This window comes from Fundulus heteroclitus, chromosome 6 (assembly GCF_011125445.2).
Source record: "Fundulus heteroclitus isolate FHET01 chromosome 6, MU-UCD_Fhet_4.1, whole genome shotgun sequence".
In the NCBI taxonomy this organism is placed as follows: Eukaryota; Metazoa; Chordata; class Actinopteri; order Cyprinodontiformes; family Fundulidae; genus Fundulus; species Fundulus heteroclitus.
Window position 1 is genome coordinate 1,731,687 of NC_046366.1, and position 26,279 is coordinate 1,757,965.

The following is a 26,279-nucleotide window of genomic DNA, read 5'->3' on the forward strand; positions in this document are numbered from 1 at the left end:
GAGTACTTGAGACCACCCATTTTTCTCACAAATGTTTGTATAAGCAGTCTGCATGCCAAGGGCCTTCTTATGTTATACACCTGTAACCATGGAAGGTGTTGGAACTCTTGAATTCAATCATTTTATCAACATTGTGTACCTGGTTAACTGTCCCTTAGTAACTTGCACTTTAACTAGATGCTTTATGTATCGATGGTCCCTCAGTCTGGTTGCCTGTGCTTGGCATCCTAGCTTTGTTGGAACACATAATTATGTCCAAGTTGTAACCATCTAAATTTACCTCAAACCAAAAGGTAAATATTTGGAGATACTTGTTCATTATTTTATCCACACTGTGTCATGTGCTGGTAAAACTGGCGGTAACACCGCCCAACAGGATGAGGCCACCAGCTGGTTTGGTGCTCCCAAGTTCGGACACCTCAACCTGACTCCAGACAGCTGTATCTTTGTCAGCTCAACTTTTTTTTCTCTCCATGTTATGGTTTCTCTTTAAGGATTTAATGTCAACATTTTCCTTTCAACTTCACTTGCAGGCTTTATGATGAGGTGTCTATCTTCTTCTCTGCCATTTTCTTTACTACTTCTAACATACATTGGGGAGTTTAATTTTTTATTCTTTTTAAGTTGAAAAAGAGTTTTTCTTCCCTGGAAAATATGTTTGGCTTAAAAAAAAATTTTGTACCAAAATGAGTTGCTCTCAGACGCACCTCTGAACAGGGGTAAAAAGGGGAAAAATAAAAGGGTAAAAAAAATGGGGGAAAAATAACAAGGAATTCAGACAATGCATCACAGTTCAACTTTAAATAGACCACAACTGAATGCTTTCAAAGTGAAAAGGAAGAACTGAAAAGCATGATATCTCCCCTTTATTGAAAAGCCTAGAGAAAACCCTGACACTAAAAATGCAGTAAATGTAAACAAGCAGAAAAAAATAGAAAAAAATAATTTGAATCAATTTGCCATTGCATTGAATCAGACCAAGATCTGGAATCTCCAACACTATTCTAAAAAGGTTCCACTTCACACAAAGGGCAAAGGGAGAACAGTAACACGAATAAAGAAAATATGAGCTACCTGAGACTCTGTAACATAACTCCTCCTGCACATTTTGTTCATCCTGGCCGAGTAAAGAGATGATGTCGTCCTCCAGCTCCTCCACCAGTGTTTCACACTGCCAAGAGAAACACACAGAGGGGAGATATGCTTCAGCATTCAGGGAGATACTGAGCTGAACTAGATCTGCCAGGCAAGCAAACACACACACACACACACACACACACACACACACACACACACACACACACACGTAATGTGCATAGTGAGGACCGTTCCTTGGCTACCATAGACTTCCATTCATTTTCAAGCCTTGCTATGGCCTAACCCAGAACCTCGCCCTAACCTTTATCAGTTTACACCTAACCTAAATCTAAATCTAATTCACACCTTAGTCCTAAACCTAACCAATGGCTCAGAAAAAAGTGAGGACCTTTTTCGGTCCTCATTTTACAACAAAGTCCTCGCTTTAATAGTAAAATGAGCAAAAAAGGTTCTTGATCACTTACACACACACACACACACACACACACACACACACACACACACACACACACACTTAAATAGGCCTTTATGCACAATGGAGAGTATGACAGTACAGGGCGGCGGCCATGTTGCCTGTCTGTCTCCCAATCTGTTCAGCAATTTAAGCATTTGGTGACAATGTGGTCAGTCACCATGACAGTATGAATGCACTGTACTTGTCTTAGTTCAGAGTTTTCTTTGTGGATTAGAACAGAATCCTTTTGGTCAATCGAAACACAGTCCTAGTGATAGATAAAAGGCATGATGACATACTTTTTTCTATTCTTCATGTGCTTGGTGTCAACTTTACTGAGCTTGATTAAATAAAAATAAATAAATAAACAGAACACTTGGTTCAATAGTACACTGTTGACCTCATCCCAATGGCTTATTTTACACATCGTTGCAATCAGAAAGCTTGTCAACAAACATCCAATGAAAAGTATTTAAAAGCATACATGCATTTTTTATTTCCTGAAAAGTTGCATATCAATCACTAAAACCACACAAAGGTATGGGGGGTAAGCAACAGAGCTGATTCTAACTGAAAATGGAGATACACGTTTTTTGCCCGACACTCATGTTTACACTTTTTAACTGAAAAGAATAAAATCCTTGCTTATAGCAGGTCTGCACAAAACAGAATATACGCATAACTCAACTACACATGGTTGACCATGTGCTGCAAAACAAATAAAGGACAAAACAGAGATAAAAACCTAAAAACATTAACAGAGCACAATAAACAGAACACTTGTGGGTCAAGGACTAAAACCTCGTCTGTGTAAATGGATAAATTTTTATGCAGTTATGCCTTTCATCCACAGAAACGGCATTTTACTTGCCCAAAACAGAAAACTCCAGCCAAAGTGGAGATTTCTAAAAACTATGTCTTTGAGCCTGCATGTGTACAACACCAGAAGGAGTTTTAGAGTCTGGTGCATCACAGCGTTGACATGCGGCCATTGTTATAGACTTGGCCATATAGTGGAGTAAAAAAAATAATGCTGACAGAGAGGAGCTGATTTCTATTTTGTTGTGATTCACTGTTAACAATATGTGTCTAATCAATGTTAAACTGGACAAGTTCACTAATCTACGCATCTCTGGTAGTTTATTTCTCGGCATGGCACAGCATTTACTGTCTTTGCCTCGGTATCAAGACTTCAAAGTAAAAGCATACATGGAACATTACAGCTTGTTCAGAGGCTTTTTATTTTGTTTTTTCAAGCCCAACTGCTCTAATATGTTTATGTGCAAAGGAGAAGAAGCGCTTGAAAGTCAGCTGTTTTACACAGGCACAATGCCGTTTAACATAGCCTTTATTTTGAAGGACTCTGTCTGGCTGACAGACCCCATGTGTCTGCCATTTTTAAAAAAATGGTCAATGGTGAATTTACACAGGTTTGTGTGGATAAAAGGTTTTCTAAAAAATGACCCTGTGTGCACGGTATTTTTTTAAATTATATGGGGGAGATATTCATATTTATAAATACCTGCCTAAGTATATACAAGGAGTAAGATGCAGCACCCTGTAGGGTGACAACAGAACCAGTTGTCTGCTCCACAATGTGGATGCAAGTGGAAAAGCTTGGGAAGTTTTCTCACAACCTCATGAGTTCAGAGGTACTTTTTATGGCATCAAGGTGGACAAACACACACACACACTTGTTTAAAATACAAAGTCAGGACCGTGCCTTGGCTTACATTCATTTTCAACCGTTTTCTGACTTAAGCATAACCCTAACCCTTACCCTAAACTTAATTGACATCTTAGTCTTAAACCTAACCCCTAGCCTACCAAAAAAGTGAGAACCAAAAAAAGGTCCTCACTTGACATCAAAGTCCTCACTTTACTAGTAAAATTAACACATCACTGTTCTACAGTTGAGGTGATGTATTTGAAAATGTTGCAATGCGTTGCCATTGGTGGAGCTAAATGTTGGTAAACTTGTTTTATTTCTGACATTATTTGTGAAATAATTATCTAATAACAATTGTAATGAATATATTCTGCCAAAACTCCACAAAACATGCTTATGGATAGCATCTACAGATAGTTTCACTATTAGAGCACAGTATATCACTTTTTTTCTAGTTAAACTGTAGGTGTCAGGCCCAGCCATTGAAAAACATTAAAAAAATGTTTAAATGCCTTCTTTGTTTAGATCATTTAAAGTAAATTGAAAATAAATACAATTATTTTCTATATGTGAATAAACTTACAGCAAATCTGACTAACAAGTTATTCAAAAAAGTATGGCAGGTGATTTTCTAACATTATGAAACGTTAGCTTAGAACTTTATAGAACTTCCTGCCTCCTCTGTGGATCAACTGAGACAAAGAGGAGCAGAACCATCAACACCTTCAAGTTTAAATCAGTTCAGAGAGATATGTCACAAATCAAACAGCAGCGGGTAAATCTTTCACCTAACAGATAAACCAGAACCTACTCAGCAAATGACTCCAATTTCCTTGAATAAAACCATCATATATGTCACATCTCGTTTTTCAACTGTACAATGATGCTGTTGTGTACTCACTGCAAATTTCAGGTTATTGGATGCCTCGGGTCCATCGAACTGGAAGTTTTTAAAGTCTGGAAAGTCTTCCGAGGATCCACTGCTTCTTGGAGCAAATCTCCTGTACTGCCTGTGTTGGGTATCCGGGTCCACGTACAGAGCATAGTCGCTCATGCTGTTGCACACCCCGTCCAGGAGCTCACTGAGGTGTGTTTCAGAGCGAGCAAATGGGACCTAGTCACAATAAAAGGAGGAATAAATTGAGAGCACATGAGAGTTGTTTCCTGGTTTTGGCTGACTATTTTTGTTGTGCAGTTATCTGTTATGTGGCATCAGTGGTGTCCAAATGTTATACCATACGGAACCCCCCTTGCAGGCCAGAAATATTCGATTTTTAAATAAAAACAAAATATTTTCATTGTGATTTCCCTTTACTTTTAGATGCTCAACAATGAACAAAACATTGAATGTTTTAATAAACAAAATTGTTGGATTTTAGTAGAAAATGGATAAGTAATTCATTTTAGATCCGAAATATAAAAATGCTCTCACACTTTACTAGAAAGACATATAAGACCTTTTGTTAGATGTTTTTGAGTCACTTTGAGACAAAGGATTTGCGTCACCCATTCAAAAATGCTTGCTGCAACTTATCAAATATCACTGTCTGTGAAATTTGTACCATTCTTGAATTGAAATTGGGTGTCACACAAAATAATTCTGAGGGCCACAAATGGCCCCCAAGATTTTCAAGGGTTCTAGATTTACCTAAATGTATAAACGATGTGGCACAAACTGAAAATAAACAAGGCGCATAACGAGCAGCATAAAGTGCTGGCTTATGTTGAAGGAAAAAAGTAGCCATATATTGGTAGTTGTAGCTTGGGTCTGGGTTGACCCAAAGTCAGCAGAGCAACACCACAGGGCTTTGGGTGGGTCATCAGCGTGACCTCTTGCTTCCGCTCTGTTTTATTAGTTGCATGGTAACAAACGTCCCCTGCAACTCTGACTTTTAACCTGCCTCCCCACATCTCCACCACAGTTCTCTTCCTCCACTGCTCTGTTGGAATAAAAAGGAGAGGCAGTGTTGTCTAGACAGGTCAAAATAGGTGAGGTGCCCAAATCCCAGCATCTCCGGAAGTATATGACGTGACAGGGTGACACCCGGGAGGTGAGGGGGCAAGAAGAAGGCACAGAAAAGGGCAAATAAGAGGGGGTAGGTCGGTGCTATTTTACACCTCCAACTAGGTTCAAAAATGGGGGAAGGGGGAATTGGTGAAGGAGGAGGTGGCAGGCAAGCTCACCAGTAGCCAAGTGCAGGGTAAACAGCCTATCTCTATTGCCCCCGCTTTGCTTCTGTTGTGTCTTTTCATTCATCACCTCCTTTCCATCCTCTGCTGATCAAAGGTATAAATAGTTGAGGGTGGGGGTGTTGGAAGGCATCCAGGAGTCCGAATGGGAAGAGTCTCTGTGTTCTGCAACAATGTCAAATGATTTAATGGAGCCTTCATTTGTTTTCTGAATATTACATTCAGACAATGTTTACTCATAACACAGAAGTCTGCCTATCAATGATCCTGACCCAATGCTAAAAGAAAATTGGATCTAAGCTATCAGCAATACCTCTGCCTTTATGGGCAACTGCAAAGCTTGAGCTCAGCAGTGACGAGCTGAGGAGGAAGGTAATTCAGCTCAGGTTCAAAGGTTGAACAGGCTGTTGACCAATGATGGGATGCTGACTAAATTATGAGATTTACCCATCAATCAAATCTTCTTGGGATTACTTTGACAGCTTTTAGTAAACTGAAGTTTGGATGTTTCCTGGATTATTTTTACTGTACTATTTTGGACAGTTATACCTAGATAGAACTAGACTATAACAGTTTTCATCTCAAAATATGTTTCTGTACAGCAGATTGAGGCAACTTGCTAAAAATGGGTGCAAAAAAAGACATTATAGAACATTGTAATAGTTTTGTTCTATGTCATATTCTAGCATATAAATGAATGTTATAGTTATATCTAACTAGATTACATTCATATTTTAAAAAATTATTCTTTTTACATTGTGTTTCACATTTTATCTGTTACAGAGTTGAGATTCATCAGCACGTCTTTAGAGACCGAAATGATTTAGAGACCATTCTTTCATTTCTTCTCATTACATTTATTTTTCATTTACATTGAATGCATACATATTTTAAAATTTCCATTATTACGCAAAAATCTGAACCTTATTTCTAATTCTTTCAAAAGAAATATTAACATAAACTAAACTTCTATCTATCTATGGGGAAGTTATTTACTTAATGGGAAACACCAAAAACGAACTTATTTTAACTCATTAGACAAAACATAATAAAAATACATATTCTGGAGGCGGGGGGGGGGGGGGGGGGGGGGGGGGGGGGGGTTAGAACATCCAACCACATAACTAGTGGCAGAGTCCTGCTGCAGAAAAACATCCCCATACATGATACTTCCAGCTCTAAGCTTCACAGTTAGTATGACATTATTCTCCTAGAACAATATATTTGATTCATGCCAGACTTGTTTTCTGTTCTGGCATCCAAATATTTCCATTTTAAACTCATCTCTCGAAATAATGAGTCCAGAAGTCCTGGTCTTTATCTAGATTCTCTGACAAACGTCTGTCTAACCTTCATGTTCTTCTGTATATAAGAACTATATAACAATGACCAAATGGTTGACGGTGATAAAAACAACATATTTAGATACAGACAAATACAGCAGAGGGCTGAAATCATGCTACTTTGCTGCAATGCTGGTTTTGGCACAGCCCAGATTTGGTACAATTTAAAAAAAATGCTGAATCTGGTTAGAGACTTTAAACTGATAGGGAGTGAGTTCCAAAGTCTAGTACGTCTCACAGAGAGAGTACTTTCAGCAAAATAAGCTTGACTGAAAGGAACCTTATATTTGCCATCTGAGCCTGCCCTGGTCGATCTGCTATAGCCCTGCAGTTTATTGATAGTCCATTAAGAGATTTGAACATCAGTTTTAAAATGCTTAAATTGATAAAATCTAAAATACGGAACTTAGTTAAAATATTACAGTGATGACATCTGATTGGGTTTTGGTGTAAAACCTTCAAGGGCTTAATTCAATTCACATGTTTCAATTCACGAAACATGTCATTTGAAGGGACTTTCCAAAGTCAAATTCAATCAGATTATACAGATTGGTCAAATATATCCTATATAAGGGAACCCAGTTGATTGCATCAAAGTCTTGACACGACGCATTCACTCCTCCTGGATAAGCGTAGAGCCACAGGGAGAGTCGTCTGCATTGTCCATGGCTTTGCAGCAATCCCTCATACTGAGCTAGCAAAGAAAAACTCCCCTTTAACGGGAAGGTAAAACCTCCAACAGAACCAGGCTCAGTATGAACGTAATGTAAAGACTTCCCAGTGGTTAGGTGAGCCTGGCCCAACAGTAGCTCCATAAGACAGGTTTGCTAGAATCATTGACTTTAAGAACATCCCTCCACAATAGAAGGTTAAACATTTTATCGTTTATAGATTGTTTAAGTTGTTCCAGCAACAAATGTGGCAATCTCAGTTGAGTGTGTGGGTTTTTAGGTTCTAGATATTTTAGTCATGGTTCTGAGCAGAGGTGGGTTGAGTAGCCAAAGATTGTACTCAAGAGTAGCACTACTTCAACATATTTTACTCAAGTAAAAGAAAAAAGTCGTTAGCCAAGAAATTACTCAAGGGTTTAAAAGTATTCAGTACGAAGGTGACTCAAGTACTGAGAGACTAATAACAGCTGATGATTTACCATTTTAAAATTATGTAATCGGACAGACAAAAATATAAGGTTATGTAAAAATTAAAGACAAACGAAAACACTTTTAAATAAAATGTTCTATATTAAACTTGAAAGCAATACACACAGCAGTTAATGTATATACAGTATGTTAGAACAATGCAAAGTACTTCCAATAACAATATCTACTGTTTACCGTAGGTTCATTTCACCTCTAAATGGCTCATTGAGCTCAGCAGATAGAAAATAACATTAAAATAGCAAAGCTTGTGTACAAATAAGAAATCTTACTTTTAACATTGTCATGATACAGTTTTGGCCTGGCAGGTTCCTCTGGATATTTTCAGCACTCTCCTCCTTCCATACACCCAGCTTCTACTCCACAGCAATCAGTCACACCTGTCAGGCTCCAATCAAGTCAGAACTCGCTCCACCTGCTCACCCCTCTACAAAAGTCCTCTTCAGTCTTCTCTTCCCTGCTGGATTGTCGTCATTCTTCTACCTAGCCTGATCTGTCAGTCAGAGATTTTCCCACGTCTGTCTGTCAGAAGTTACCCATGTCTGTATGTCAGAGGTTCCCCTACGTCTCCCTGCCTGAGGTTCCCACGTCCATACCTGTCTGCTGCCTTCAAGTACCACACTGCTGTGCTGCTGGCTTACCTGCAACTTCAAGCGCTCCAGCGCTCCAAGTAACCTATTTGCTGTACTGCTGGCTTACCTACAACTCCAAGGCGCCTCTAGGGACTCCCTCTATGCCACGCTGCTGGATCTACTGCAGCCTCTGCGTTCTAAGACCTTTCTCTGCTGCACCTCTGGTTCTACAGCAGCCCCTGCTCCTCCAAGAACGCTCTGTTGTGCTGCTGGTTCTCGGCGCTGCACCTGCTGCTCTCCAGCTCTCTCCAGTCCTCCAGCACCTGCCATCTACATCCTCCTGCGTCTGCACAGTCAAGACTGGTTCGTTCTCTGTCCACAACTCATCTTAACTTCAATAAAACTCTTAAAACTAAAGCTCAGTGTGTGGTTGTGTCTGGGTTCATCAGAACTAATTCTGACAAACATAAACTTGAGGTTTTTGTCTCTGGTGTGTTTTTGGTTAAAACAAATCTGTTTTTTACTCATGAAGTTACTCACAGTAGGTAGAATACCCAGAAATATTACTCAAGTAAGAGTAGCGATACTGAGTAAATATAACTAGTTACCACCGACATCTGGTTCTGAGACAATGTTCTCTATCTTCTTTGACTTCTTTGCCAGTAGTTGCCAACTTCTTTAAAGTTACTCAATTCCCTGATCATTCTGGTATACAACCCAATAGAATTCAATCCATTACGTTTTTACTTCTCAGTCAAATAGAAAGTACTCCTGGAACAATGCTTCTGTTTTTGTGTGTGTGTGTGTATGTCTGCTCTGTCTTCTAAAAAGAACCCAGTCTGTCATGACATGACACTGAGCCTGGTCCTGCTTGAGGTTTCCTCCTGTTAGAGGGGAGTTTTCCTCTCCACTGTCACTACATGCATGCTCTGTATGCGGTATTGCTGCAAAGTCAGCAACAATGTAAGCAATCGAGTCGTTGACTTGGTGGTTTGAAAAAAACTAAATGCCTTAATGTTTGAGAAAAATGTTAGGACAATTGCTTTATAATAGGCTGCAATTTATCCTCATTAAACAAAAAATAATAGACATTTTTACTTTCATTGGTGTGTTCCCCCCCCCCACCATCTGACATAGCATTTCTTACTATACATTTGGTGTTTGAAATGTAAACAATTTCACAAGCTCATCCAAACTAAACAAAACAAAGACAAAAAAGGACCCCTCTTCCTCCACTGAACAATAGAAGCACGTTTGTCCATCTTCAACCCGTGGGCTTAGGTCTCAGTCATTATCAAGCCATGTTACAAAATGGATTGGAATTAAGGCTCTTCCTCGGCAGCCAGAGCCCTGTGAAAGGGAGCTGTCAGTCACAGCGTTGTTTGAAGAATGGGGCAGGGTGTGACCAGTTTGACCAGAGAATAGGCTTCTCAGGGATGCTATCCTCCATTCAATTCCCATTGGGCAGGGAGCCATTACTGAGCCACTGTGGGCAGGACCCTTTCAATTTCATTGTCCTTCTCACACAGGCCAATGAAAACCCATAAAATTAATAATATTAATAATGAAAGCTGTGACTGGAGGAATAAAGAAATATATTTTGAACATAAATATTCAAATTTAAAGCTTATATTATCTATCAGTGATAAAGAGTAATAAACACCCAGGTTATCCTTATCAAATATTAAAAATGTGTTTGATGATCTGAAACTTTGATGTGTGGAAAAAAAAAACAGGAACAGAATAAATCTGTGAGGGCAAACACTTTCCCAGCACACACTATATTTAAGAACAGCATTAAATTATTGCCTAGGGCATGATAGTGATAGGAGTTTGACAGAGGACGAAAAGCAGATGAGCAAGAAGTCAGATCATTTAGAAAAAAAATCTGGTATTAGACTGGGGATAAAAATAGTTATTTTGGTTGTTGGCAATGGGTATACATATCAAAACATTTATCTTTAGAAATTGAAAAAGTCTGCCACCAAACTGCTACGTAATCTGGCAAAAAAAAAAAAAAAAAAAAAAAGAGGTGAATGGGTAGCTGGCCTTTTGAAAAGAGGATATAAAACCTGAGGTGCAATACAAGTTGCATTATTACCATGTGTGGAGAAACAGAACTGGTTCTAACATTGCATGTAAAAACCCATCTCTCCCTCCCTTCTATTTCTAGTCCATGATATTATGTGTCAGTCTGTCAGCCTGCTATTGTGCATCCTCTCATTCTCAATGCATGACTTCCCACTGGTCAGTATGAGATCAACTCGCGCTCCCTCTAAGTTCAATGTCTTTAGATGCCTGAAATGTGCCATTGTTATGTCAGGCAGGTTTAACTTTTGTGCCACAGAACAGCTCCATGCCCCCAGGAAGTCCTACTGTGAGAAGGCCAAAGAGCAAACTTAAAACCTGAAAATCCTCCACACTGATTGCATCTACACTGTGACATCCCATCCTCTCTGATTCACACTAGGTCAAAAGCTGCTGAAAAGGAGGGAGACCAGAGGGCATGGGATCAAGGTTTGACTGCTTCTGTGGCTCAGGACAATTTAAATGACCAAACAATACAACAGGTGGAGGTTGGTGCCATCTCTGGGGTGAGGAGGAGTCCATCTTTGGCGACCTGAAAACTAAAATTGTAATAACCCCAATGAGTTTTCAGAAGGAAAAGCTCATCTAGGCCAGCAGCAAGTTCTTTAAAACCACCAAGTCCCCTGAGACTTTTTTCTGAAAAGGTGTCAACACCTTTTCAGAAAAAATTGTTTCCAAAATAGTATAGCTTTATAATTGAAACATGAACTTTGTACTTTACTTGAGTACCATTTATTTGGGAAATGTATTACTTTCACACCACTGTATTTAACAATAAAATCATACTTCTTACTTCACCCATATACAGTAGGTGGCGATATGCAGCTTTAAGATGATTGCAAGGAGCAGGGAAATCGTTTTTGTCCAACTAGTATTGCTACATAGGTTTTTTTTTTTGTTGGACAGATTTCTCATTTCAGTAAACTACCATCATGAATGCAATTGAAAAAAAAGGGTCATAACACTATTGATCCATCCATTCCCTCAGCTCTTTGCAATAATGACTTCATGTATTCTTTATAAATGCAATTGCCTTCATTAAAAATAAAATAACATTAATTAATGAGGCAGCATTTGAGGTAACTGTAGAATAAGATCTCAGTTTGGAACATTTTGGTCCAGTTGAGCTTTCATTATATTTATTTCTCATTGAGTGCTGCTTTATTTTTATAGCACTTTCCAACAATGCTTTGCGTTGCATGGGAACAAAGTCTGCAGGATAAAATGTAATTTTAGCCCAATGTACAGTCATGATCAAGGCCTTCTGCGAAGGGTCGAAGAGAGAAATGTTTTAAATGCACATGTAAAGATTTTTGTTAAAACAAAGATGTAAATGCACAGTAGCTTGGCTCTACCTTTTTGTCTGTGATGGTTCCATCAGGGTTGAGTCTAAAGCTCCCTACGTTAATTGTCTTCTTTGGATCCACTTGACTGATGGAGTAGTTCAGTTCATCCAAAATTGCCTTACATGCTGGAGGGATAAAAAAAAAAGGGTAAAGAAAAGAGACAAAGTTTCAGTTGTAGCTAATGACGACTACAAAGAAAAAAAAATTTAAGCAAATCTGTTGTTTGGAATAAGATATTGTTTTGGATTTTTTACCTCAGGAGCAAGGAAATTTTAATGCCAAAATTTTTATAAATTTTTGTTTTTCATGATATTTGAAAACTCAGGGTCTTCCCAATGCCTCAATTTCATGATTCTGGTTAAGCGGAGACAGCGTAGTAAGGCAATACAACATTAGTAAGGTGAGCTTTAGTTTGGGTAAGCAAGTATTGTATCTAAATATTCTATATAAATTATATACACTGTAAAATGTTTTGAGATCAATTTTAATCCTTAAATATCATGCGCAATAACCCAAATACAGTTCAAATAAAAATAGGATGTAATGCAGTTCCTGTTAAATTAAGCTTAAAGCTGCATCATGTAAGTTTTGACCCAGGAATTAGCTTAGTTTGAGATATGTTTTCAGGTCAACGTACAGCACTCAGTCCATATGTATGGGTGCGCGATATGGCTTAAAAATAAAATCTCCCATTTTATTATACCAAATCAGATTAATCAATTATGTTTTGATCTCCTCTTAATTTTGTAAAAACAAACTACAGAAGTGTTTTTTTAAAACAACCTTTTTCCAATCATGTTGCTTGTGAGTTTACCTAAATTCAGAGCACAAATAAATAAAAGCACGGAAACATGATACATGATGGTAGGCCCCGGCTTTGTAAACAATGAAAAAAATATTTGCTACTAGTGGTTTTACACAATGAGCTAGTTTTAGTACACATCTAAGGAACAGCTTCAATTCACATGTGTAACTTAAATCTTCAGGGTTTCCTGAAGGGGGCTCTGTCATTAAAATCTCATTGAAATGCAACATACGTTAACATTACTGTATGAAATAATGTATGAATTTCTATGCATTGCCTGAGTCCACACTATGTACAGCTTTTTACCAAAAACTGTGATCAGAGGCACAGACATTGAATGAGGTGAATAAGTGATTCAAGGTGTGTGGTAATTAGTGCAACAGTTTCAGAAAAAAATAAAGAGACTAGATTAAAAACTATATTTATTATATTTATATCCATCATTGTAATCCAGGGTGGAATCATCAGTAGATTTGCTGATGATGATATCACGTGGTACGCGGTAGGACAAACTTGCGTTGTCCTCTGCTGTTTCGCTGTAAAAGAGCTGTAAGTTACCCTTGGTTTTACTCGGTAAAACGACTGCTTTTTCCAAGTCTAAGACATCTCCTAACCATGGTTTTTAAACATTGTTGTTATGGAACGTGCAACAGCGACTCGAGGTACGCTGATAGGCCGCATATGAAGGATGTTTTCTTCAAGACTGCCAAGGAGAAATGTGTGCGCTGGGTACACTTGTGCGGTCAGCCTTCATAACAGTTCAACCCGAAAAAGCATCCTGACCCGCGGGGCCTGGACGTCGGCTTGCAGAGGGGTTGGGGAGGCGAGCGTTCCGGTCCGCGCGGCCGCCGGGGCGTATCGTCTTTCCTCTCTCCCCTCCGTTCCCCCGACGCCCGGTGCCTCCCGTGGGCCTCGCCCGAGCCGAGCTCAACCCCCTGGTCTGGGTCCCTGTCACTCACCGAAGGCGCCTCTGGCGTCGCTTGCCTGCCTCTGCCACCAAAGCGCGCGGTCCCGCCGGCCTGCTCCCGTCAGGTATGTAAACAGTTATTTTGTAGCTACCGATTCGCAAAATATACCGATTCCTGGACGGTGATTACAAACAGAAAAAACGGCCGATGACGCCATGAACGCCGAGCAGGAAAAAAACATTGACTTACCGTTCTGTCAACTCTGCCCGTTTTCCAGTCTATCTAAGCCCTCGATACTCAAGCCATCGTTTGAGCTGAACGTTTGTATGTTGTTCGACAGTTCTACCAGGAAACCGGGCGCCTGGGACGACTTCTTGCTGTAATTTAACAGCTGAAAAGTCGGTCATATTGTATCTGTTGTACGTGTAATGGCTGGTTGCTACGAGCGCTCTCAACCTGTTTGTCCTACCTTAGCGGCAAGGGGCGTTGCTCATGAGATGATGACGTCACCATCTAGTTAAAAAGTAGACATGGTGTCTGCCTCAGGACCAAAAACTGGGAGTTGGTTCCACAGAAGAGGAGCCAGATAACTAAAGGATCTGCCTCCCATTCTACTTTTAAAGACTCTTGCATTCACCTGCAGTAGACCTGCAGTCTGAGAGCGAAGTGTTCTGTTAGGAACATACGGGGTAATCAGAGCTCTGATATATGATGGAGCTTGGTTATTAAGGGCTTTATACATGAGATATATGTATAAAGAGCCACGGTATACATATACTGTGGCCGTACATATACCGTGGCTCTTGATACATCACAAAGACTTGCTGTCTTAGTCACAGATGCACCAACAATTTGTCCTCTTTTGAACTCTGGTAGGCCACCCATAATGAGTATATATATATATATATATATATATATATATATATATATATATATATATATATATATATATATATATATATATATATATATATATATATATATATATACACACACACACAGACACACATACACAGGGGTTGGACAGTGAAACTGAAACACCTCTCATTTTAGTGTGGGAGGTTTCATGGCTAAATTGGACCAGCCTGGTGGTCAATCTTCATTAATTGCACATTGAACCAATAAGAGTAGAGTGTGAAGGTCCAATTAGCAGGGTAAGAGCACAGTTTTGCTCAAAATATTGCAATGCACACAACATTATGGGTGACATACCAGAGTTCAAAAGAGGACAAATTGTTGGTGCACGTCTTGCTGACGCATCTGTGACCAAGACAGCAAGTCTTTGTGATGTATCAAGAGCCACGGTATCCAGGGTAATGTCAGCAAACCACCAAGAAGGACAAACCACATCCAACAGGATTAACTGTGGACGCAAGAGGAAGCTGTCTGAAAGGGATGTTCGGGTGCTAACCCGGATTGTATCCAAAAAACATAAAACCACGGCTCCCCAAATCACGGCAGAATTAAATGTGCACCTCAACTCTCCTGTTTCCACCAAAACTGTCCGTCAGGAGCTCCACAGGGTCAATATCCACAGCTGGGCTGCTATAGCCAAACCTTTGGTCACCCGTGCCAATGCCAAACGTCGGTTTCAAATCGTGCAAGGAGCGCAATTCTTGGGCTGTGGACAATTTGAAACATGTATTGTTCTCTGATGAGTCCACCTTTACCGTTTTCCCCACATCCGGGAGTTACGGTGTGGAGAAGCCTCAAAGAAGCGTACCACCCAGACTGTTGCATGCCCAGACTGAAGCTTGGGGGTGGATCAGTGATGGTTTGGGCTGTCATATCATGGCATTACCTTGGCCCCATACTTGTGCTAGATGGGCGCGTCACTGCCATGGACTACCGAACCATTCTGGAGGACTATGTGCATCCAATGGTTCAAACATTGTATCCTGAAGGAGGTGCAGTGTATCAGGATGACAATGCACCAATACACACAGCAAGACTGGTGAAAGATTGGTTTGATGAACATGAAAGTGAAGTTGAACATCTCCCATGGCCTGCACAGTCACCAGATCTAAATATTATTGAGCCACTTTGGGGTGTTTTGGAGGAGCGAGTCATGAAACATTTTCCTCCACCAGCATCATGTAGTGACCTGGCCACTATCCTGCAAGAAGAATAGCTTGAAATCCCTCTGACCACTGTGCAGGACTTGTATATGTCATTCCCAAGACGAATTGACGCTGTATTGGCCGCAAAAGGAGGCCCTACACCATACTAATAAATTATTGTGGTCTAAAATCAGCTGTTTCAGTTTCATTGTCCAACCCCTGTATATCACACTCATTCCTTCCAGTTTTTACAAACACCTGGGGTTATTACCTGGGATGTCATTTGTAAGGTCACACAGTTAAGTTCTAACTGCAATATTTTGGGTTTTAATTTTTAAAGTCAGATTTTCACCATGTTATACATTTGTAAATGTCACAGTTCCAAACTAAATATTCAATTACACAGCTAACTGTTTAGTTTGTAATCTACATATTAAGAGGCAAACCAAGCATTTAGTTTTCAAATTTAATATTTAACTCCAAATTAAATGTTTGGTTTACAAACTAAACATTTACTTTGGGGCTAAATATTAAGCTTGTTATTTAAATATTTAACTTGGAACTGTGACTTGTTTATAGATTTATGAATAACAAAAATATGAATAGTGACCCTAACTTTTATGTCATATGACAGGCTAAATATATTTTGCTGTAAAATCTTTCATTGTATAACTTTACAAACGGAACCCCATAGACCTACTAGCAGGGATGAAACATGTCTAGATAATAATTTACAGAGAGAACATAGCTAAAGACGGCTGTCTTCATGTGAAAGCATATGTTTTATCAGGAGCGGCACAACTAAGGAGTTAGAGTTAATTAGCTAACGTAAACATCCATTAGCTTACCTGTCTCCTCTCCTCTTTGTCTCCTTGTTTTTGTTTTTTCTTTTCTTTTTACTTTTCTGGCATCGTGTGGTCTTCTGCCAGTCTTTTGTCCACAAAATGAAAAGAACAAACATATGGTCGCTTCGGTGGTTTCTTCAGATTTAAAGGGGGTGAAGGAAGTAGGGCGCTCGTATCCACAGCTCTTGTTCACGGTCGATAATTAAAACTCTCCTGCTCCACGTAAACCTTTCTTTTACACCAGTTATTATGACAGCCTCTAACCGGACAAACGATCCCGGTCTTCCTCAAAGTCATAATGACGATTAATTTGAGACGAAGTAGCTGCATGAGTCGCTTTTCAGCTAGCTTAACAGTGACAGGCAGTGAGCGGCCGGAAGTCTCGCACTGGCTCCGTATTTCCGTTAAAAATAAGGTGGATAGCCTGTCCCAAATTGTTTTCTTTCACTTTTTCAAGTGTGTTTTTTGCTGCCAAGGGCCTCTTGGTCCAAGCATGTTCCAATATTTTTTTACGGAGTGCTTGCTGCTGCTTTATGTCAGAAGCAGATGAAGTTGTTAAACACGACACCCATTCTTTTACCAGTTTCATTCCATCAGTCTTATCTGGTCCTAATGACCCAGCTACATTGCATGTAGAGCATCCCAAACCTGATTTCTCCATTAAAACCCATGGATAGTGAACCTGCTTGTCCTTAAACTGGGCAGATGTCCATATTTTTGTGCATTCCGCACTTGGCGGTTTCGAACCTGAATCTTCTTCGCTGAATTCACTCTCCTCCCCCAAGTTCTTGTCCTCCTCCCCCATATGTGACACATCATGCACCTACTCAGGCTGTTCATTGCAGTTGGCTCCAAGCCCAGCTGCGATAGCCAGGTTAGCTTAGGAGTCAGCTACACCACTCAAACCATCTCACGTAATAACTTAATTGCCACTGACTCTCTTTCCATTCTCGGATGTTTACTCTTAAAATGATAAGCCTTTTTTGTTAACAAAAAATAAATAAATTGGACTGTCTTTTAGACATTTTGATTGCTAGTATTTTTGACAAATTGCTGCTGTTGGTTTGATATTTGACGTATGTAATGTGATGTAACCTAACGGGATTACCCATCAAGCATTTCTCTTTTCATTGTAATTTTAATACATAAATAATATTTGTTATCATCAACATAAATGGTAAAATTGTTTTATAATTTAGATGTGCTGTTTTATAATAAAAATACCCATGACTTTAAGGGCCGGAGTTTTCAGGGTAGAAGCGGAAATAGGTATTCGAAGGGACAGCTCTTATGTTATGCCTAAAAATAGTGTTTCATGCAATTATTTGCAGATTACATATGTACTATAGGTTTTGTTGTTTCAACGCAGTCAAATGTGTTCATTAACTTTTCATTAGTATGACTGGGTGTTTCTGGATTTTATGTTTTTGTGGTTGTGAGGGGGGGGGGGTTCTTGTACTATCAATCAATCACAGCTCTTGAAAGACAGCATCACATCTAAAAATGGGGTCAACCACCCCTCCTCTCTAAGATAACATTTCTGTCATTTCCTTCCTCAGAATAACTCTCAGCAGCATCTGAATCACTCTGAAGCTAAAACTCCTCGCTAGGATTTTCTGGGCTCTCTGAGAGGACTCTGAGAATCTTTGTGAATATGTGCACAGGTTTCAGACCCCTGATCCTGCAAATGAAAACTGTGACCCTAACTCAATATGGCTGAAGTGCAACAACTCAATTTTTAAATCACTATTAAAGTAAAACTGTAAAGACAAGAAAAAGTTGGTCCAAGGAACCAATCAGTTACAGTTCCTGTGCCAGTGTATATAATCAATTGATTTAGTATTGTTTTCAGAACAGGGGCTATAGCAGGAGCCAGGGCCTGTTCTACAGGGACATTTGCCCCTGTCTAGAACCGTCCATGGTACTTTTTCTAGGAGTATATTAATAGTATTTATCATCCTACTGACCTCAGGTACAGACCAAACAACAGGGGGTGCTGTTGTCACATTTGAAATTATCTAGAAGGCCTGTATTTTCTGGTCAAAAAAAGGCAAGCCTGTTCTTGCACACCAGCAAACCTAACCCAAACCTGATAAGAGTTGTTAAATACCAAAATGCTAAAGCTCACAGGGAGTGGTGGATGCATTATTGCGTCTTACCAGAACAGTAGAGCACTTTGTCCCTCTTGCTATGGCTGCTGCTAATGAAGGTAGAAAGCACCATCACGGTCATCTGAAATATCCACGATGTCATAGTGATACCCTAATAACACAGATATTGTTAGAGAAATGCACAAGGAAAGTTGAAAACATTTGAATTTGGTTTACTAGCCACCAAGTGATGAGTTTTTTCCAATTTTTGGTTTATGTCCACATTTCTAGAGGCTTTACGTACATGAAACACAGCATTCATATTTTTTTATGTGTTGAAAGAAATACAAATCGTTGGCAGCTAAAAAGAACCTCCTTAACACAGCCCTCTCCTGAGAGGGAGAGCTATACGTCTCTGTTGGGAGGACAGAGTTGGACGACACTGCCCTGTTTCTAACATAATGGCCAAAATAAACTGAACTTTCATATTGAATTAAATTACTTGGTTTATTGTTGCTAGTGCGGGCTGCCTTGAATGAATGCACTTCTAGTTACGATATTACAGTCAAGCAGTCTTGTAGACTGTTCAGGGGTCCGATCAGGTACTGGCACAGTGTACTGTAATGCTCTGAATGTCCATTGAGCGGAGCGGTCATACTTCCATATTTTAATAGACTTTTGAGCGTATTGTACCACATAAAATCAGACAGTAAGCACAACTTTAAATCACATACAAGGCGCAACGGATTATGAGGCTCTTTTTTTTTTGGAGAAGATTGAAGGATTTTAAGTGTGCCTTATAGTCCGAAAAATGCGGTATGCATCTGTATGCCCAAAGCTGGATGTAACTCAATAAATCACTACAAAATATTTTTCACCAAGGGTTTCAATTCATTTTATTTAACTCAGAAAGGTCATATGTAAATTATAGCACAAATGTTTAAAATCATTTTTTCCTCCTTCAGGCCGAACCGGCCAGTGGTCTGTTTTTTCCCCCCATTTCTAGCCCATAAAATTCAGTCATGCTGCTGCACGGGCAAATACAACGTCCCATACAACGTCAGACTGGGTCAATATGATGTTTTCATTGTAAGGGAAGATGTGAACAGCCTTCCAAATTTGAAAAAAAAAAGAAGAAAGATTGTGGGTTAAATTAATAAAGATGCTAAAAAAAAGAGATGGGTGTAGTAGAGAAAGTTTGTACAAGATGCAGCCAGTGCCTCAAAATTAACCTACCTTTTTATGAGGGACCAAGATCAGCATAATTAGAGTCAGCCATGTCAAGGACAACACTTGACCAAGCAGCATGGCTGCAGCAGGTTAGCAAATACTCCCTACCATCCGAGACTTGGCATAGATTAGGTTTCTATTTTGGATGTTTTCAGGGGACAAAGAGCATTAAAGGCAATCTATCAGCTATGTCTCACTTTACATGTATAAATAATTAATCTGGTTTATCAATTACAATTAATGTCAGTCCAAACTGGCTGACCAGGAGAAGGAACACGTTTTTTTATTGCAAAAGAAAACATCTCCAGAGAAACTCTGTGTTAATATTTGAATAAATATACACCTTGTCTTCCTGTTCTGTAAGAAAAAATAGAAATAGATTGATTAAGTCACTTAATGTGTTTGTGTGTAGTGCTTTCCTTGTGATGTTTTTCGTATTATATTTTGTTACATCCCTTTGAATTATTATTATTGTTATTAGTGGGACTGAATTTCTACCCGCCTCTGATCACAGCAGCACCGTCAGCCAGTGTTAGATCGGCTGACACTGCTGGAATTTTTTCTGCAGCTAAAAGGTGCGTTTCACATTGAGTGCAAATGTGGCAGGCTGAGTGACAGATTTACATGATATCCTTATGCACAGGTGCCACACGGGAGCAAGGTGATGCAGAGCGACGCTACGCAAAGCCATGCAAAGCCACACAGGCAATTCTAGCAACGCAAAATGGCAATTTTGGAGATTAAAGCAAATCCAGAGCGACACGACACCTGCGATGGATGCGAAGCAACAGTTGAGGTTGAAAAAGCTGAAATTTTGTGTGTTATGTGGCTGTGACGTGGGGTAAGCGACAGCAACCAAAAGAAGCAACATTGTGGCACCAATGTGAACACACCTTTAGAAATTGGTGTGGCAAACTTTAAAGTCATCCACTTTAACATGTCTATGAGTTAAGCACAATGTGAAAGCACAAATCATGGAATATGGAAGATGTTCTCTTGGAAACTAATAAACCTGCTGTCAAAGATTCATGATAAATACAAAACTATAATAATCATAACAGCAGCAATAATTATAATAATAATAAATTAAAGTAACCTACATCTTAATTGATTGGGGCGGGGGCGTGTAATGGAGCATTTCCACAACGCAGGTGTCGAGGCTTGCTTCGTTTAAGGGAGGAGACGAAAATTATGACACCCGAAGCCTTGCTACTACAGCTGCAACAAATGTGCAGGTATTTAAAAATGGGACTTGTGGAAATGTCCAGAACAAAATTGGCAGCTCTACCTTTAAGGTTGATTAGATCATGGGTTAAAGCAATAATCAGTTTGACTGAATTTTTTTTCCAAGTCAGCCCATATATTCCCAGGGCCATGGACATCATGCCACATTAGTTGACTTCACTTGCTTATTGTGCAAAGTCAACTTAAACCAAATCTGGTCATTTTAAAATATCCAATGACCATCCCTGTATCTCTGTCCCACCTTCCAGCTTCAGTGCCTTGGCGTCATCCTGGACAGCCTGTCCATCCTCTCCTTCACTTTCCACATCCAGAACATCACCTGGTTAACTTTCATATTTGCAGCATCGAGCAAGTTCTTCCTTCACACTTTAGCCAAAATGGTTCACAGTCCACTCACCTCTCAACTTTATAATTTCAGCTCCCTTCCCTCCCTGTCCCCAGGGAAACCCTCCATAAACAAACTGGTACAAAAGACAGCAGCTTTGATCACTACATCATCTGCTTTACACCTGAAATCCACTGGCTCCCTGTCACATTCAGTATAAATTAATCCTATGAACAAACAAAGCCACCACAATCTTGGAGGATTACAGGGCAAATCTCACCTCTTTTCGTTTCTGGAAAAGAGGTGAGGACTGATGTACCTCTCACCCTGAAGCTCCCCTGGCCCTAATAATATGTTTATCACTAATTGTTTAAGACCTCACCCGAGCTTCCTCACTCTCTCCACCTTTTAAGGTTTCAACTGCCTAACTACCTATGTATCGATCGTTCTCCTGATATTATTGCACATAATCCCAGACATGTTATCCCAGATGTGTCCTCGTCATACTGCTGTTACTCTTTTTAAGAAAATAAAGTCCTGCTATAGTTTAAACCTTTTCTTTGGTAGTGGCATTTTGTTAAGAGATAAAAAAAAACAAAAATATTATTGGTTGATTTTGACATTACTTGGGAACTCTGACAAAGTTAGTTCAATAATGGACAGATGCCCATCTCATGATTAAAATTACTTTAATGTCAACTAACCACAACACCATTTAAAATCCCCCATAGTCATGACAACATTCCCTACAGAGTGTTTTACCTCATTATGATCTCTCTGGTTAGACTGCTGCTGGTAGCATATGGCATAATATTTGTGCCATTGACTTGAGCACACAGGCACCAATATGAGCGCGCAGTGAAACAGGTATTCAGCATTTAAATATCACACACGCTCAATTCTGAAAAACTCGTCTCCACCCACTGTCCTCGCGCTCGGCTCCGTGTCTGCTCACGCGCAACTCTGCACTCGTGCTGGACCTGCACCTTCCACGCTCAACACCAGCTGTGCGCTCGGCTCCGTCTCTGCGCTTGAGACTTCTAAAACTGTCCACACCACCAGCCAATCAAAGACAGGTATCTTTCATCTAATCAGAGTATTGCTTGCAAATACTGCATTTGGATGGATTAAATCAAAATGCTGCAGCTTTTGACAGGAAACAAAGAAATAAACAGTTTAGCCTAAAATATTAATTAATTAGACTTTCCTGCACCAACTGAGTGAAGTGTGAAAATGCAGTTCCCCCAGCGCACACCATCACATTTTCTGTGGGAATCCCTGTCAAGATTTAACCCTGTCACTACCCGATCCGTACACTGATCTCTATTATACACTAGATTGCTGATTTGCCCGAAAAACTGAAGTCACTGGCCGCCATCTTGCTACTCCCTACTCTCACAGAATCTCACAAGATTTGGTTGCAACAACAAGCAGTTTTCTGGCTGTGTGAAAACGTTTCACAGGTAATTATATATATATATATAAAAATACAAAATATTTCAGCACATGAATTTCTCAGTACTTGATAGTTTTTGAACATAACAAAAGTAAATGGCATCAGACATTTTTAAAGTTTTAAGCCCCCACCTGAACATGGGAAAATCCTCGTTATTCCATGCTGTAGCGCACATATTCCCTAGTTACTGGGGGAAATTAGGGAGTACCAATATGGCGGCTGGTGGCTTCAAAGCGACTCGTTCTAACAGCGGGCTAGTAGCAATCCAGTGGATAATAGAGATCAGTGGATCTGTACCGGTAGCACGATCCGTTCCATCAGCTCATTTGTGCAAGCGAAAACAGAATAACTTCAGGTAGGCAATATTTAGTTTTTCCAACTTTTTTATTCTTTTGTCTTTTTTCGGGGTGGGGTTTTTTTTTTTTGTATATCTGTGTATTTCCGTAAATATTGCATATTCTAAAAATTAAACAGAAATACATAAAAATACATAGTTTTTGGGGTTTTTTAATAGCAAAAATGTTTTCCAGTTGTGATTAGAGAAATAAAAATATATACACCATTTCTTAAAGTACATAAAAAAACAGCTATAAACACATATAGGAGTATAAAAACGTATTTGATTTTGAATATTCTTGAGTTTTTTTATCATTTTTTTTTATTTGCATATGTATTTGTGTATTTTGTACTTAATAAATGTATTTTAATGTATGCATGCTTTGGCTTTGTTGTGTTCTTTGTTCTAGTCCCTGTTCGGTTTTTGTAAAAAATAAACAATGTGGTTTCTATAATGACGAGGTCTTCAGTAGTTTATGATGTGTACACCAGAAGGCGCTAAAATCTCAATCAATAATCTTAACTTTCTAATAAAACAAATTTTTAGTACAAGATTATTTGTATAACAAAATTCACCTTATAATTAAGGATGAAAATATTTTTTCCAGTCCTGTTTGAACAAATAAAACTAATAGAGCGCATTCAGACAATACAGATAAACGTTATGTTATATTCCCGGACTTCTGAGCATATCCGATGATGACGTCAAGCAATACAATGGAGAGAATGTAAAATGCATACATTTCTTCCAGAAAAGTCTTCAATATTTTCTATACGATATATTTTAGCATTCTTTAATGATTTAAGTATAGAAATAAATATTTTCAGTACCGCAATTACATTATTTTTTTGCCGACCCGAACGTTATTCTGTTCGTGCTTGCGCAGATGAGCGGATGGAATGGATTGTGGTACCGATACGGATCGGGTAGTGACAAACCCCTCCTACATTGAGGAAACAAGAAGGGAGGGGTGAGCAGACACTAATACACTGTACTGAAACCTTTTATTTATCCTGTCTCAGAGAGAGGAGACGGAAACACAAGGGGAAATAAGCAAGCATGCATACGCAAATTATTGCGATTATTTTTATTATTCATGTGATGAAAATGTATCGTGCGATTAACTGATTTCTTGATTACTGCAACAAGCCTGATCATAATCATCATCGTCATCATTCTTTAAAGAGCACGTTAACACTCAGCCAGAGGTAAAACAAAGTGCTGCTGAACATCGGCAATATATTAGATAACAGATAACATTTAATACAATTACATGGCTAAACATTTAACTATGTAAATAAATAAATAAAATATTTATATAAAACAAAAGAACCAGCCAGTACAATAGATAATATAAATACCAAGAAAGTTGAGAAAGATAAAATCTCAGTAGGATTGAAGGCCAACGAGTAAAAATAGGTTTTAAAACTGGACAGCAAATGGGCCTGTCGGATGTACAAAGGTAAGTCGTTCTATAACTTTGGGGAACCAGTAGAGAAGGCCCTGTTCCCTCTAAGCTGATGCTCTGATCTGTGAATGACTGTGAGCGGTTGGTCAGCAGACGTGAATGACGAAGCAGGGGTGTAAAGGTGAAGCTCAGTTAAGTAAAGTGGGCAAAGCTGTTCAAAACCTTAAAAACAAACAGAAGTTATTTAAACTGAACTCTAAGATAAACAGACAACCAGTGCAGGGAGGCCAGGATGGGGTAATGTGCTCTCTTTTATGTTTTTCCATTAAAAAGTGTGCAGTAGCGTAAATTGCAGTAGCATCAGTTTAGCATTTCATCCCATTATGCACAGCCAGCAAGCCAGCCGCTCTTCTTGACCTTCTATCGCACTTTTATTTGTATCTGTCAGCATCTGCTTTCCCCTACTAAATTTGTTTTTCAATAAATGAATAAATGTACACGTTATTCCTAATATAATTCAAAATGTTAACAATACTGTTATTGGTCAATGCACATTAGATCATTAGAAACATTAAAAATCAAACAAACTAAAAGATATTAGTAGGCGTTTACTTAAGCCTTTAAGATAGCTTTCTACAGACAGTATTACTACAACAGTAGAATAAATCCTGAATTTATGGCTTTTAGTTTCAGTGTGCCACCCCAAGAGTTTAAGTGGCCCTCTATAAAACATTTCTGGAGGCGCCGCTGCTCCCACTCCGCTTTCGTCATGCTTCTCCGGGTCACCCCCCGGCTGGCGGACAAGGAGCGCACCTCCTGACTCAGGTGTTGTATGACAGACACCTTTTGCCTTCACCAGTTTATTTTAGCACATTGGACTTTAACTTTATAGAAACAAATAATAATATTGTTACATATTCATTCTAAAAGAATTTGTTTTATCTGAGACTGGTACAGGGCAACTTTAGCTGAACTGATGAGTTCCTGTGTTGTCAGACCGGGCTGCCTCGTCAGTCTAACTTATGGCTGTCAGGTCAAACTGACAAATGTTGTAAAAACACGTCACTGCTCTAACAGAATATTCACTGAAATGGCCTCGTTGGACTGCGGCTCATCAGGCATGGCTGCTCCTACCTGACCAGAGAACAAACCGCAGCAGCTTGAAGCTTCTCTCGGACTACCAGCACAAAGTGTCACAGTTCAGTTCCTCCAAACAGCCGGCGGCCAGTAGACTCTCCTGTGTTCCTGATCTGCCGCTGGAGCCCCCAACACAACCAGGAAGCCTTTCATGTTCCGGCGCGACGTTTCAAAATAAAGTGTTTGTATCCTAACGCTTCTCTTTTAAATGGGACACTAAACGTCCTTCATACAACAGAGCACAACTAGTTAATTGAGAACATTTACAAGCATTCACAAGTGTCCCGGTTTCCATTTGAACTCGGTGTGACTTGAATGTTGAGCTCTCTTTCCGCTCTCATTTCACCTCGTTTCCTCCAGCTTTACTTCTGGCGGGGTTCTACGTGCCACAGTGTGGAGAAGCCACGTTCAGCCCAGCGTCCAATTACAATTCAGAGTTAAATCAAACAGCGTAAACTTCGGCTTTAATTAAAAGAAACGTGTTAGTCTATGTTTAAAATTAAATTTTCTCGGGTC

At 39.4% G+C, this 26,279-nt stretch overlaps 1 protein-coding gene across 1 annotated transcript in view; it reads right to left on the reverse strand.

Annotated features, from left to right (window-relative positions):
* cnpy1 (canopy FGF signaling regulator 1) overlaps positions 1 to 25,928 on the reverse strand; it is a 30,837-nt gene extending 4,909 nt beyond the window's left edge. The window contains exons 1-5 of the mRNA XM_021309089.2: positions 25,761 to 25,928; positions 18,695 to 18,797; positions 11,927 to 12,042; positions 4,123 to 4,335; positions 1,075 to 1,171 (exon numbers count right to left, since the gene is read on the reverse strand). Of these exons, the coding sequence (XP_021164764.2) occupies positions 1,075 to 1,171; positions 4,123 to 4,335; positions 11,927 to 12,042; positions 18,695 to 18,788 (520 nt within the window). The 5' untranslated portion in view covers positions 18,789 to 18,797; positions 25,761 to 25,928. The remainder of the gene's footprint in view (positions 1 to 1,074; positions 1,172 to 4,122; positions 4,336 to 11,926; positions 12,043 to 18,694; positions 18,798 to 25,760) is intronic.
* Positions 25,929 to 26,279: the final 351 nt, after the last annotated feature.